At 39.8% G+C, this 15,220-nt stretch overlaps 1 protein-coding gene across 6 annotated transcripts in view; it reads right to left on the reverse strand.

The window, feature by feature from the left end:
• RGMB (repulsive guidance molecule BMP co-receptor b) overlaps nucleotides 1–15,220 on the reverse strand; it is a 65,980-nt gene that overhangs the window by 17,631 nt on the left and 33,129 nt on the right. For all 6 annotated transcript variants that reach the window (XM_073678057.1, XM_073678049.1, XM_073678065.1 and 3 more), the window contains one exon: nucleotides 9,042–9,550. In XM_073678057.1, the coding sequence (XP_073534158.1) occupies nucleotides 9,042–9,550 (509 nt within the window). The remainder of the gene's footprint in view (nucleotides 1–9,041; nucleotides 9,551–15,220) is intronic.

The following is a 15,220-nucleotide window of genomic DNA, read 5'->3' on the forward strand; positions in this document are numbered from 1 at the left end:
ACTAGTATAAATGGAAAGCCAGAAATTCATTATCAGACAGCCTGCTTCTAAGAGATTTTCCCTAACCAATGAAGTGCAGCGTCTGGCGGGCCAGTGCAGTGGTCTTGACACTATGCAGAGGGAAATACTTGTTCTCCTTAAAGAGACCAGATGAGAACACAGTCTTATTAGCAATGCTACCAGTAAATTGGCCTTCTCACAGAATGAAGAACCTAACTCACAAGTACATACCTCTCCTAGCAAACATCATTTTGTGATAGAGAGCGAATTTGCATTCTAGAGAACAATTTGATGCACCATAAAGATGCCAAAAAACAGCACACAAAATACATGTGGGTCCTTAATAATGACCCCTAGGGATTGTCTGTGCTCCCATACAAAGTCCCTGAATTATTGCTAGTCTACAGCTGCAACAGGCTACACTGGGATATGCAACAGACTACGCTCTTGTCTCATTTTACCATACATGTGATGATCAAACTGTATATTAAAGGGAATATGTAGGATCAATCCTCCTAAGCTTTCTATATGAGTATGCAGATCATAGGAAGTGATCTGCGATCTGATGTCTTATTCCCAAGAAAGCCACGTTTGTGCTGATATGTAATTGAGCTGTTAAGATCTATAGGCCATACATATATCTCCATGAGAATCTTCCTCCTGAGCTTATTTTATATGAAAGGGGGAGTTACCAGTGTGAGACACGTAGATCAGGAGAGCAGACTGTCAGTCATTACATGTCTCACACTGGTAACGTCCCCTTTCATTTACAATAATCTCTGCTGGCCGATTCACATACAGATCTGTGTCAGGCCCATAGTTATTAACAGCTCATTTACATATTAGAACAAACGTGGCTTTCTGGGGAATAAGACATCGAATCGCAGATATCAAGGTATCAGTTTATTCAACTTCCTATGACCTACATAACCATATAGATGGCTTGGGAGGGTTTTGGGAGGGTTGATCCTACTGACAGATTCTCTTTAATCTTACTTCTCAAACCTCAGCATCTGGCCTTATTGTTGGTGGAGCACACAACATTCAGCTCTTGTTCTTAACCGTTTTGTTTTGCATCCAATAAGTAATGAAATGCATTTTGTTTTGCTTTGTACACAGCATGAAGGTGATGCTAGATAATATGTTTAATTGCAAAATGACTATAAACTATGTTCAGACAAGAGATCAATAGATTCCAATATTCTAATTACATTTCTGACTTTCCACCAGAGAGACGGGCTTTTATCAGAAGACGTTAATTAAGTTATTTTACAGACTGATCCTGCATTTAGAAAACCAAACTACACCACATACAAATGACCAAAGATATGCCGCCAAGATTGACACACAAATTTTAAGTGTCATGGTATAAAATCATAATGCTAAGTGAGGTTGGTTTCTATGTAAAAGTATTGTTTCTAAGCTAAAGGGGTTTTATGACAAATCATTACATTGTACAATACAAAAAAATAAAAAAGATTTGTGTTGATCTAACCATTGGGAAACCAGCCTAAAAACAGAACAGAAGTGCCTGATCCATTGAGAAATCTGTTCCAGTATCTTCTATAACAGATAGTCAACCTGTACCTTCATCTCGGCCATAAAAGAACATCCCACTAATCTGAAAATTCATAGCATAGTACGCAAATTGTCTCTTCAGAGAGGAAGAGGACTAGAACTTCAATGCCACCTATAGGAAGTAGCAATACTAAAAGTCAATATCAACTCTCTAACAAGCCTTGTCACATAACTTAGGATAAAAGCCAGAGCCAGAATCTCAATTTCCAGACACTGTGTTTCAGGGTACTGCTCCTAGTCAGTGCAAATTGTGAGATCTGGGCTGGGTGAGAGGCGTCTAACCGGGATAAAAGGGGTAAGGTTCTGGCTTTTATCCTAATTCATGTGACAAAGCTCTTAGAGAGTCGATATTGACTTTTAGGATTGCTACTTTCTATAGGTGGCACTGCAGTTCTAGTCCTCATACTCTTTGAAGAGACAATTTAAATATTTCCCAGAGGAGCATTGCGGCTTAGAAGTCTCCTCACCTTGACATGCTTAACATGTCACTCTCCGCACGGAGAAACGTTACCCCTTGGATTCCATAGCATAGTACAAATGCTATAGAGTTCAATGTAGAGAAAAAAAGAATTCCATAAAAAAATGTCCATAAACCAGGAGTAAAGGCCCCAATACACATTAGATTATCATTGGCCACAAGGTAAAGCTATCTTCTAGTAAATCACTAAAGTGTCAACCCAATAGGAATCAATTTACTAAGGTGAAAAAAGTTACGATTCAAAAAATGTCTGAGGCCTGCTTGGACAAATTTTAATATAAAGCAATGTCTGAATGGAGACATAAAATATATTTCAACACAGGAACAATAAACTTCAGGAGGAAGTCATGGAGATGGTCTTGAAATCTTCCACCTTGTTATAATTTATACCATAAAATTGAATATTGAAATTACATTATAATTCCCTCTCCTCCACAGTAGAAACTCTTCACGGTGAGAGATGAAGGGTTTATCTGCATCATACCACAAGTGATAAGGGAAAAAATGTGATTTAGACCAGACAGGACAACATTTTGCACCAAATTAACAGAAATGTGAATAAATCTAAATACTTGTCACCATATTTTAAACACTATTCATATAGGGCCAGAAGAAGGGGATGCATACACTGCTAAATAGAAAAGTCATGTAAAAAGTCAACAGCCGAGCACTACGTACTAGGTATAACACTTGGATAAAAAAAAGTCTTTGTTTCTTATAGCAACCAATCACAGCACAGCTTTCATTTTACCAGAGTAGTTTAATAAATAAAAGCTGAGTTCTGATTGGTAGCTATGGGAAACAAGGACACTTTTGATAAATCTGCTCAAGTTCTATGAGGTACTTCTGGTACTTCAACTTCTGAGGCTCAGTTGCACTACCAGACACAACCAGCAGAAAAAACGTGGTGCTGTTTACGAACCTCTGACAACCATTTAAGACTTCTGAAACAAAATAATAAAAGAAACTAAACAAAAAAAAACCAAAACATTTATGCAAAAACCATGTTTTATCTACAATGGACATGTTCATTGTCCATCAAAGACTGATTTACTTATTTGAATGATAATCCCTTTATTTTGGCCTGGTACAATAACTTGTTTCCTCATCATCATCATCATCATCGTCGTCGTTGTCTGCAAAAATGTCAACATAGTATAAAGGTGATGTAATGGGAGTGAGTCATGTAAAGCAGGTAGACACTGTGAAGCACTTGTCAGAAACCACACTGAGATACACAACTGCGCACAAATTGAAACATGTTACAAAGCCCATTGCAACAACACGCCTGTTTGCTAAACACAATGTACCAGTCAGCGCAGAGTTTACACACGACGCACACCTTGCTGAATGCCTGCGGATCAGAAATACAGCATTCAGACTTCACACGGGCAGGCGAGAAGAAAATACATGTTATAAACTGCCACAGAAAGAGAAAACCCCTTTAACTGCCACGTAGCACATCACTAAAAAGAAAAAAACAACTATAATACACAGCCATTCCTCTCTGTGCTCAGTTTTATAGCAATTCTGAGGCAGAATGGTTGCTAAGGATGTGCGGTCTGACAATCTTTGTGTAAGGGCTGCTGTTGTTAGGTGGTCGATCCCTAGCAACCACTATAAGCTCAGGTTTCTGTTATGTAAAATTTTGTCAAAACCTGTTAGGTGTACATCCTTCACTTATTATTGCCCGTCACAACCATCGCATTACATGCAGGACTGTGGAGTCAGTAATCCAAACCTCTGACTCCAACTCCTCAATTCTCCCTGACTCCTGACTCCACAGCACTGCCGCACTACTGAGCGTGTACATAAAGTGCAGCACAGATTCATCTCAACTAAAAGCAGAGATCCTTAGATCAGGAACAGATCAGACATTTATAGGACATTTCATAACTTTCCCAAAATCTTATGAAAACATTTACAGCACATCCTGCATTGTACTACTGAACCCAATGTATTATATATTTTAGGAGTCGGTCCATTTTATACCGACTCCACCAAAATGGACACCGACTCCACAGCCCTGAGTACATGGGCCGTAAATATTCTCGCTCAGACCTCTGGCTGGCACAAATATGGCTGAAATCGGCTGAACAACCAGGAAACGCTTGTTTACCAGCTGATCGGACTAATCAGTCCCAGTTCCCGCTACCTGCTCTGTTTCCCTGTACCATAACTTGTCTAGTAATCCAAGCCCATCCTGTCCGTACTGGCCGTTTTGTCTTATAGTCCAGAAGCTGCCACACATTCTGTACCAGTACCAGTGGTCGTCCTGTATTGTAATCCAGAAGTTGCCCTATCTGAACCAGCACCAGTATTCTGTCCTGCCTGGGACTCTTAATCCGAACCAGCGACCCTGACCCCTAGGGGTAAGCTGCTACAGAACCGGACACTGCTATGGAGTGGTACCAGGCAGCTACCTGCAGCTCAAGCCTAACCTCACTATCAGAGGCTCCAGTGAAAACCAGGAATGCTCCTCCAGGGAAAGCCCGGTCTGTGGCGCAGTGGGTCCATGATCCACCAGAGCATGACCGCAATCGTGAGAACAGGGCACCCAATAGCGCTCTACTCAGCTTTCTGCGGCAGTCCCATAGACAATGAATGGCGCACCGGCTGATCAAGCACTCCTTCATTACACTTGAGACGTTTTTGGGATCTCTGGAAGTCCATCTGTTGGACTCACAGCGATTAGCAAGTTGTCCGCTATCATAAGGATAGAGAACAACTTGTAATTTTGGGAAAATTCCCCCATATATTTTGCGTATATAGGCCTTCAGTCAGTGCTCATAATGGCCTAAAAACTATTGGTGTCAATGTGCCACAACATGCAGCTCCAGAGGGTCTTTTCTCTACTTCCATATTTTTCCAATTTCAAGTAAGAGGCTCAGAGAGATGTGAAATTAAAAAATCCATATGAACAGTCAGGAAAAACCCCTCGGGTATCTGGACTGCACTCCATATGTACAAAGCTGTACCTGAGAGAAGGTCCAAAACGAGCTGTACGACTCCATACTAAGGAGAAACACATGCACAGGACTCTATGTCAGGAATTAATATCCATGACACCCAGATTTCTACGTCTAATGAGGTTGCATGTGACAAAGCTTCTTCCTAGTAACCAATATACAGGAGCACATACTATGAGACACTATAACAGAGCAGGTTATTCATTAATGGCTGTTCCCTGGAGTGGTTCTTCCCCCGCTGCACGGCAGCGCTCACAGGAGAGCAGTCATCTACAGGCTCTTCCCTCTTCTGCTGCTACTAAGTTTTAAGCACTTCAGTAAAATGCAGAGTTTTATACATCCTGGCACAGTCTGCACCGCCGGCAGGGCCCCATCTGTCCCAGCTTTACCAGGGGCACTACAGCCTTCTATTTCTATGTGCCTTGCTTTTCACAAAATTAAGACTTAGTGCATGTAGAAGAAAGACGATATTCTACTGAAATGAATAAAAGAACATTTTTATATTGAACTGAATTATAGCTGCTCTGTCTCATGGCATAAATCTGCAATGGCTTAGAGAACAGTAAAATATTTCTCAGGTCTAATCTGAATCATGAAATATATGACATGATGGTGGTAATATTGATACAGAGTTTAAAGGGAACTTTTCAGATGATTCATGTTTCCCAAACCATGGGTGGCATGAATCACAGACCTTATAAGCTAGGCGCTGTATAGCGCCCCCATACGTTTTCTCTGGGACCACAGTGCTATCCAGAAGAGACAGTTTGAGAAAAATGTTGTATAAAACCAAAACGTCACGAAATGTCGCAATTAACAGGAGAACCACTGTACTCTTCATTGTTTTCTGCACAACTCTAATAAAATGTCACATTTGCATGAACTGAGTGTGCAGTGGATTTCCTACATATCATTATCCGGGACGTCACTTCCGTTCCATTCACACCTCGTCTCCTATAGGTCCGAATTCTACGACATGGCTGTGCTTGACTGACTGGTCTCTTCCTATACACACACAGGAGGCACCAGTTAGCCACCTCCTTAGCGGGTCCAGGTTCAAAGTATGTTTTCTCGGAAACGCCGCAATGTTTCAGAGTAAAACACAGATATTTTTATTACTGGAGTCAGCAGAGTAGCAAGTGCAGATCAACTCTAGTTCTGCTGGATGTCAATCATCCTTCTACTACATGCAGGGAAAATGTCTGCCTAGCCACAGAGTACATGGGGCAAGTAGTGCATGAAAACTGCCCCCCGAATGTCCACAGTATTTTAACACACCTGAGGTGGAATGGTTCATAAATCACTGGGGGTCCAACACCTGGGACTCCTAATAATACCCGATCACTGATGAAGAGCAAGTTATGCATGCCTATTTATGCTTTGTAAAAATTAAAGATACTTATGTAAACCACTAAGTGCACTCAAGATCCACGTTATAAAACACCATCAAGGGAAGATCTGCTTCAGATGAAAACTCATTTTGGCGAAGCAATTTAAAATTTAAAAACGCAGTCCTGTGTATTATACAATAGTATTCATGGGTATGAACAGAATAGTGTGTAAGTGTGAAAGGTTCATAGGTCTATATTCTTTCTACTGGCATAAAGTTCAGTAGCCTTCGATAAGGCGGAGGTATGTAAAAAAAAAAATTTGGGATGTTCTCACTTGCGTTTTAACCTAAATACAATAGCATATACAATATATTTACACACGTGGTCAAAATTGTTGGTACTCCTCATTTAATGAAAGAAAAACCCACAATGGTCACAGAAATAACTCGAATCTGACAAAAGTAATAATAAATTTAAAAATCTTTGAAAATGAACAAATGAAATTCAGTCATTGCTTTTCAACCCGGCTTCCACAGAATTTTTTTAAAAATTAAACTCATGAAATAGGCCTGGACAGAAATGATGGTACTCTTAACTTAATATTTTGTTGAACAACCTTTTGAGGCAATCACTGCAATCAAATGATTCCTGTAACTGTCAATGAGATTTCTGCACCTCTCGACAGGTATTTTGGCCCACTCCTCATGAGAAAACTGCTCCAGTTATCTCGTGTTTGAAGGTTGCCTTTTCCAGACATCATGTTTCAGCTCTTTCCAAAGATGCTCAAAAGGATTTAGGTCAGGGCTCATAGAAGGCCACTTCAGAATAGTCCAATGTTTTCCTCTTAGCCATTCTTGGGTGTTTTTAGCTGTGTGTTTTGGGTCATTACCCTGTTGCAAGACCCATGACCAGCGACTAAGACCAAGCTTTCTGACACTGGGCAGCACATTTCTCTCTAGAATCATCCCTTGATAGTCTTGAGATTTCATTGTAAACTGCACAGATTCAAAACACCCTGTGCTAGATGCAGCAAAGCAGCCCCAGAACATAATACAGCCTCCTCCATGTTTCACAGTAGGAACAGTGTTCTTTTCTTGATATGCTTAATTTTTCCATCTGTGAACATAGAGCTGATGTTCCTTGCCAAAAACTTCCATTTTTGTCTCATCTGTCCATAGGACATTCTCCCAGAAGCTTTGTGGCTTTTCAACATGTAGTTTGGCAAATTCTAGTCTGGCTTTTTTATGATTTTTTTTCAACAATGGTCTTCTCCTTGGTAATCTCCCATGAAGTCCACTTTGGATCAAACAACGACGGATGGTGCGATCTGACACTGATGTTCCTTGAGCTTGAAGTTCACCGTTAATCTCTTTAGAAGTTATCCTGGGCTCTTATTTTACCATTTCTATTATCCGTCTTTTTGATTTATCATCAATTTTCCTCCTGAGGCCATGTCCAGGGAGGTTGGCTACAGTCCCATGGATCTTAAATTTCTGAATAATATGTGCAACTATAGTCACAGGAACATCAAGATAAGATGGTCTTTTAACCTTTACCTTTAACATGCTTGTCTATAATTTTCTTTCTAATCTCCTGAGACAACTCTTGCCTTTGCTTCCTCTGGTCCATGTTGAGTGTGGTACACCCCATGTCACCAAACAGCACAGTGAGTATCTGTAGCCCTATATACAGGCCCACTGACTGATTACAAGATTGTAGACATCTGTGATGCTAATTAGTGGACACAACTTGATTTAACATGTCCCTTTTGTCACATTATTTTCAGGAGTACCATCATTTCTGTCCAGGCCTATTTCCTGAGTTTAATTTTTTTTAAAATTCTGTGTGGGTTTTTCTTTCATTAAACGTGGGGTACCAACAATTTTGACCACGTGTGTATATTGTATAGATTATATATATATATAGATTATATATATATATATATATATATATATATATATATATATATATATATACACACATACACATATACATACATATATACACATATACACAACTGAAATGTCAGTATGCAAAATTTCTTATTTTTAGATTTAGATGGCAAAAGATGGTCTTCCATCTGCTATCTGCACCCACAATATCATGCAAAGCTACACGATTCCGATTCGTTCTCTTTCTAGAAAACCTTGCCCTGCTTGTTGGCATCCAGTGCGTAGCAGCAAGGTGGCTCAGTGGTTAGCACTGTTGGTTCACAGCGCTGAGGTCCTGTGTCCATATCCCACAAATGACAACAACTGCAAGGAGTTTGTATGTTCTCCCTGTGTTTGTGTGAGTTTCCTCCGGGTACTCCGGTTTCCCCCCACCATCTTATAGGGAATCTAGAACTGTGAACACCAATGGGTTACAGTGATAAAGTCTATATAGCGCTGTGGAATTAATCGCGCTATCAGAGTGAGTAAAATGAAAAAAAAAAAGTAAAATAAATGGTATATTGGGCCCTCCAGGATCTGGGGACTCCCCAAGTGAATTTTTATGAAATCAGCCTACACAATGGCAGCTTGAACAACAGATCACGGATGCTTAATTTACTGGTTATTAATATATCAAGTAAACATTATTAGCTGTAAAAGAAAACCCACATGTAAAACAAAGTCCTACCATTGATTTCAGACACGCCTCACCTCCCACAAAGTTAAAGCAAGTCATGGCTTGTTATTTAGTTACCTTGTTAGTGGCTGTAGCGCTGGATCCAGGGACTACAGGCACGTTGGTCACTTGCACAGACAAATAGTTGTTGTCTATGAGTGGCCATGCTCCTTCCACCTTGCAAGTCTGAAAATGATCTTTAAAAGTTCTGAGATGTGGATCTCCAAACAAGCCACAAAAGAGGTAATTGGGCTGAGGCTTCTCTCCAGCCCCTGGTTCTCTTGCTGTCACCTTGCTGTGGAAGTTACAATGGTCATTTGAAAGTTCTGGGTTTGTAGAAGATGTAGGACCATCCTTCGAGCAGTTTCGTTGAGTCATAAGATCACTGATCCCCAGCACTGCAGAATGGTAGACTAAGTTTCCACGACAAGCTTTAGAAGTCCTCTGTGTGCAGCCATCATAGGCCCGCAAGGCTTTACAAAACTCAGAGTCAAAGCCATCACTCCCTGAATTCAGATGTGACGTTAGAGACACAAAGTCTGTTGTGCACTTCTGTATGCGGCATTGTGTTTGCTGCTGACTGTAACCTGTTGGAAAAAAATATTGACACACATTATAAAAAAAATGTTATATAGATATAAATAGGTAGTTGGTAGAATTAAATACTAAAACATATCTTAATATCAAGCACACTTTTCCAACAATGAAATGAAGAACTTGCAAATGACAAAAAATGTAATGGCAAAATGTGTGACTACAGTCTGCTGGCTCGCCAATGAGCTTCAGTAAGAAATAATGCAGAATTATTTTGGGTGAATGCTGCTATTTAGAATCTGTCATGTCCTATCCATGAACCTTTAGTATTATTCTTAAAAAGAGAAGTTAGAACATTTTATTTTATTACAACGGAACAAGATATTTTTCTTTATAGTTACGGTAGATTTGTATAGAACAGGGAATAATCAAAAAATTTCATATGGGCCAGTAGAAATTCCAATTATGGAAAAGGAAGGATCTAAATGGTTAAAGTGTAGTCTTTTTTAATCCTCTGGAGATAAAAAGCAATATAGAGTATACTTATCTACAGGTAGCCATGAACATTAGTCTAATCGTAATGTGAATGATTATTTCCCAATAATTTCGTAGTGTAAACTGGCATTCCGATCACTTGACAAAGGAGCAAAATGTTAGTCTGTTGGGTGAAACGATCTTTTGGTTTGCACAAAAGATCATCTTTCTCAACAGCACATCAAAATGTTTAAACGAGACTTGTCCTCCCGAGAACGATGACAGTCTCAGTATATGAGCACAGAACAATCTATTACTGATTGTTCTGTGCGTATCTAAAACCAGTAAAACCATGTAATGCATATCTGGTGTTTAACAGAAAAAAGAAGAAAATGGTGGTACTCACCGGTTCTGATAAAAAGTCCAAAGTTTTATTCAAACTTCTTATTAAAACTGTTGGCAAGGGAGAAAGTGGCACATATGACGGACGATGGTCGTTTCTCACCTGTTTGCGCTTCAACGGGTCCTGGAATGTACTGTTTCCATTCCAGGACCTGTTGAAGTGCAGACAGGGGCGAAACGGCCATCATATTTGACACTCTCTCCCTTACCATGTTTTAATAAGATGCTTGAATAAAACTTTAGACTTTTAAATAGAACGGGTGAGTACCACCATTTTCTTCTTTTTTCTATTTCACATGGATTAACCTTGGATGAGCACATGGTTACTGCTGCTTGGCAATCAGTTCTACATCTAGTATACATAAAACCACTTTTTTCCATGGTGCCAGTTTTTTCCTCCTTTGTTGTCTCTGAATATCTGGTGTTTAGCTGACGTTCACTCGGTCAATGTTGTGGGGAAAAAACGATCGGTCATGTCCTATGTCCACATGCCCAGTTATTTTTCTCCCTTTTCCCTATTAAAAACCAAGTGCGCATGTGTATGTGAAGGTTGGGAGAAATATTTGTCAGCTGATCATTTGTTTATAACTACTGAAGGTGTTGGCCAACTTGAGGTTGGAGTAACACGTGCAGGTTTTTTTTTTAGCCAAATACAGAAACTGCTGATTGGTTGCAACTGCTGATTGGTTGCAGCCTTTACAATCCCGTCCAAATAAAATAACAGCGTCTTTTCTTTTGCTCGGATATAGATGTGGAGGCTGCAGGTGATCAGCAGACACTGATTGGCTGCAGAGTTAACAAGACATTGATTAAGCTGGGATACCAATAGGTATGTATAGCTATTTTTAATTTCTGCAGAGGCCTTAGGTTAATGGACAACCTCTTTAATGTGAAAGGGTGGTGATGGTAATAATTGTGTCAATATGTAGCAAATCGACAAGCACAAGCCACATATAATCTCTTGGTGCTACATGCTCGCACAACAAAAAACATGCTATACGAATAATAGCAATGCTACTAGTGTATACTGCTATTTTTTTTAGCTCTTGGTCTTTTCTTTTAATACACATTAGATAACTAAGTTGTCAAATCTTTCAATTTCACTTGGTCTACGTCTAGGTTGGGATTTCAACATGCTCCATCCCTTGTTCCACAAAAGGTAAGCCATTGTCAGAGGTGTCCGACAGTGCCCTTTTATCATTCCTCCCATTGAAAATAGATGAAAGAGTCGAGGGAGCATGTGTTTCGGGGAGTTGAGAGGAATGAATTTAAAGTGAATCTGTCGGAATGATTCTGCCCCTCAGTCAAGAAAATGAAGGTGCGGCTGGGTGGGGAATACTGCTGGGAAGGCAGATGCTTCTAAGGCTGGAAAACCCCATTTCAGAAATATCATCATTTAAACAAAATTTGTCAAATGTCTATAGTCATTTATAGACAAGAAGGCCATACCGATTTCCCCCACTCACTGAGGGTCAGTATGGCTGCATTACAGAGTCCCCTATTCACACCTGCTTGTGCTCATACAGGATTTTCTCAGAATGCAAAAATATTATAAGGTAAAGTGAATGTATGAATTTCCAATCACACATTGCATTAATGACCAGCACGATTCTTACATTGCGAAATATCAGATAAAGTCAAAATGATTACAACCTTCATGCAAAGGCAAGTTTATATCTTCCAATCACAATCACTACTGAGACATTTTATGAGCCTGAATGATGATATCTGTAAATCAGTGTGGTACAACAGAAAAACCCAGACTAACCATTGGAAGAGAAGAATGCTGCTAAACATACATTCTTTGCGGCTATTAGGTTTGACCACCCTGATGTTACTTTACTGCCTGGGAACCCTTGCCAGGAAAACACAGGTGGTAAGCTAATATTCCAATCCACGTACATACAGGGGGAGAAAAAAAAAATGAATATCAAATTTCAGTCTATGCAAACGAAAATTCTAGCTACACTTCTCACAGACAGAACAATCTAGTTCTCCTGCATGGAGCAAATCGAATTTCAAGCCTGCTCTGTTTCTCACAAGACGTCTTCGAAGAAAAACAACCTATGCCACAACCAGACAAGATACATTTGTAGCTTGTCACTTCTTCAAAGGTCACAAAAAATCCAAACAAACAGCCTGGCCACATAGCAGGCCTCCCCTGAATAAATAAGGGCATTCCTCCTCTGGAAAACTGGACAGCTGGGAAAGCAGAACATTGTGGCTACAGAGGGTCCTGGACTAAAAAGCATCGCTTACTTCTTGTCACATTCAGAGTGTGCAGAAATCTGAGATGTAAAAAAAAAAAAAAAGCATAAATCAAATTCCACATTGTCCAAGCAATGAATATTTACAGGAAGATTTTTCATAAGTAAAATCAGGCTATTTGTATTCTACAATTTTAGTCCTGGCAGTGCATAGTAAAACTCTTATAATCCAGAGTATAAAGGCCCCACACTGCTGTTATCTGTCTGCTATATAACAAACATAACACCCAATTCCAGATTAGTAGAAAACATCAGTCAGCTTTGGATAATTATTTATTCTGAATCCCTATGTTTCCACCAGTAAAAGAATAACATTTATACTCACCTCCGGGACTCCCGCTGTTCCAGCAGTATCCAGCATTGGCCCTCTCGGGGCAAGCGTGACATTGTTACGTAATGTGATCCCTGCGGCCAATGAGCGCCAGCTTCACTCTACCCTCCTACAGATGTAATTGACATCCAGAGGACATGAGAGATGCGGCTGTTGTCTCACTTCCTCCGGATGTCTTGATTTGTCTGAAGAAGGGTAGAGTGAATCCAGCGCTGATTGGCCGCAGGGATCGCATTACCCAACAATGTCATGCAAGCCCCGGGAGAGTGAGTGCCAACAGCACTGGAATCACACCAGCACCGGAGTTGAGAATAAGTGTTATTATTTTACTGGGGGAAACATAGGGATTCAGAAGATGTTGTCTGAGTAGTGGAAAACCCCTTTAAAGGTTTATATTTGTAAACAAAGTATGACATGTGGAGTCTTATTTTTGGTATGGGGACCATGTTTACAGATTATCAAACGATTTCTACATTTACATAAATAATCAAAAAATGTTGAGAAATCTTTTAACATTCAAAATTTGTCATCTAAAAGTACAGACATAAACAATAATTCAACCAATCCTAACATATCAACTATCAGAGTTTAACTATCCAGCTACATGTAATTTCCCTTTGTATTTTGATTTTGGGAATCCTATCATGCTGTGCTTATACAGCGGTCCCCTATTTCCTCACTATCCCCTGATGAGTGACTAACGAAACGCGTAGGGAATGGGAAACTTTTTGGGACATGTGCAATAGATCCCCGGCTCACCTATTTATACATGAGATATCGCTTTATGGGTAATGTGTGGGTAGTCCCCCCCCCCCATTTGTTTGTATCTCTTCTGTGGATTGTGCCTCTCTGGATGAAATAACCAGCCAAGTGGGGATCCTCTTGTGCTTTGAGTAAGGCTATACTCCAACTATCGGTGAGATTGTTCCTTTCTCATTTATTTACAGGTCACTGCCTTATTGCTGAGGGGTTGTAATATTGGGTAATTCCACCCTCGCCCCTGTGGGTTTGAGACTAAATGTCTATGTGTGTCGTTTGTTGGTTTATCGTGTCTATTGTCTATTTTTATTGAGCCATTGGCCATTTTTATCATATAATCATTAAAAGTTATAGTTTATTTTTTTTTTATTTAAAATGTATACTCTGACTATGATGTGAAGACAAGTTCACCAAAGCTAGGCGTATCGGAACAAATTTGATATTAAGACCCTTGTAATCCTTGCAAATAGCTTTTACTTCATTGCTTTTTGAACATCCTGTACTGCCTACACCCAGAAATATCCATTATTCATAAATTTCTAATGACAGCACACACTTTGGTTAGACAGGGTGCCTAATAGGAGAGGGAAAAAAACACTTGACAGAATGCCAGAGCAATGCTTAGTAAAACAAGCTTGGGGAGCCGGCCAAGAACAGCCATGAAGTGTATGAGTAAGCAGCCTGCGCTCCATTCAATCTTCATTCAGGAAATGCATGCATTGCTTTGTTGAAATCAGAAGCCTGTACCTGGCATTGGGATAAGATTACACGGAGGTAATGCTCTGCATTGATTTTCAGCTCCAGTTTGGGCTTTATTTTACCCTCATTGCTACCAAATCTGCAGACATCTACACAGCAATGCAAAAAAAAACACTTATTTACGGCTTAAGCTGGACTTACACCTTACAATTATATCACAATTACAACAGCCCAATTATTTATAATTGAGACAATCTACAGTGCGGCCTGTTTATATACAAGGACATTTACCAGAATGGCAACAAGTGTTCTTCCTATTGTAGCAACATAAAATGATGCTGTTCCCCATGCACGGTCATTGTGTCAATTAAATAGATGTTATTCTTTTGCTCAGTCAATGCCACAGTAATGACCACTACAACAGTAACAGAAAAAAAAACATTTTGTATTGCTCCTGTGCACGTCAAAAATAAAAATAATCTGGATTAAAAAATAATGCTGCCGTTTTGTGTCTACCGCTCCTATGCAGATATATGTATCTCTATAGTTAGAGGTTATGGTTATCCTCTGCCATGTGTACTTTCTCAATTTTATCTATACATTTCATTGACTACAGAGTTTTCAGCAATCTGTAACGATGAAAACACTCTTCCTTCCTCCTCATCACACAACTGAAGTAAGGAGTGTGAATGATACCGTGATAGAGCATGATCCCTGCTGCCCAGAAGGCTGTGCGATCAAGCATGTGCCCTGCTGCCAAGAAGGCTGTATGATCAAGCATGAGCCCTGCT

Source organism: Phyllobates terribilis, unplaced genomic scaffold (assembly GCF_046119375.1).
Source record: "Phyllobates terribilis strain yellow unplaced genomic scaffold, ASM4611937v1 Scaffold_1__5_contigs__length_1240528914, whole genome shotgun sequence".
NCBI classification, from domain to species: Eukaryota; Metazoa; Chordata; class Amphibia; order Anura; family Dendrobatidae; genus Phyllobates; species Phyllobates terribilis.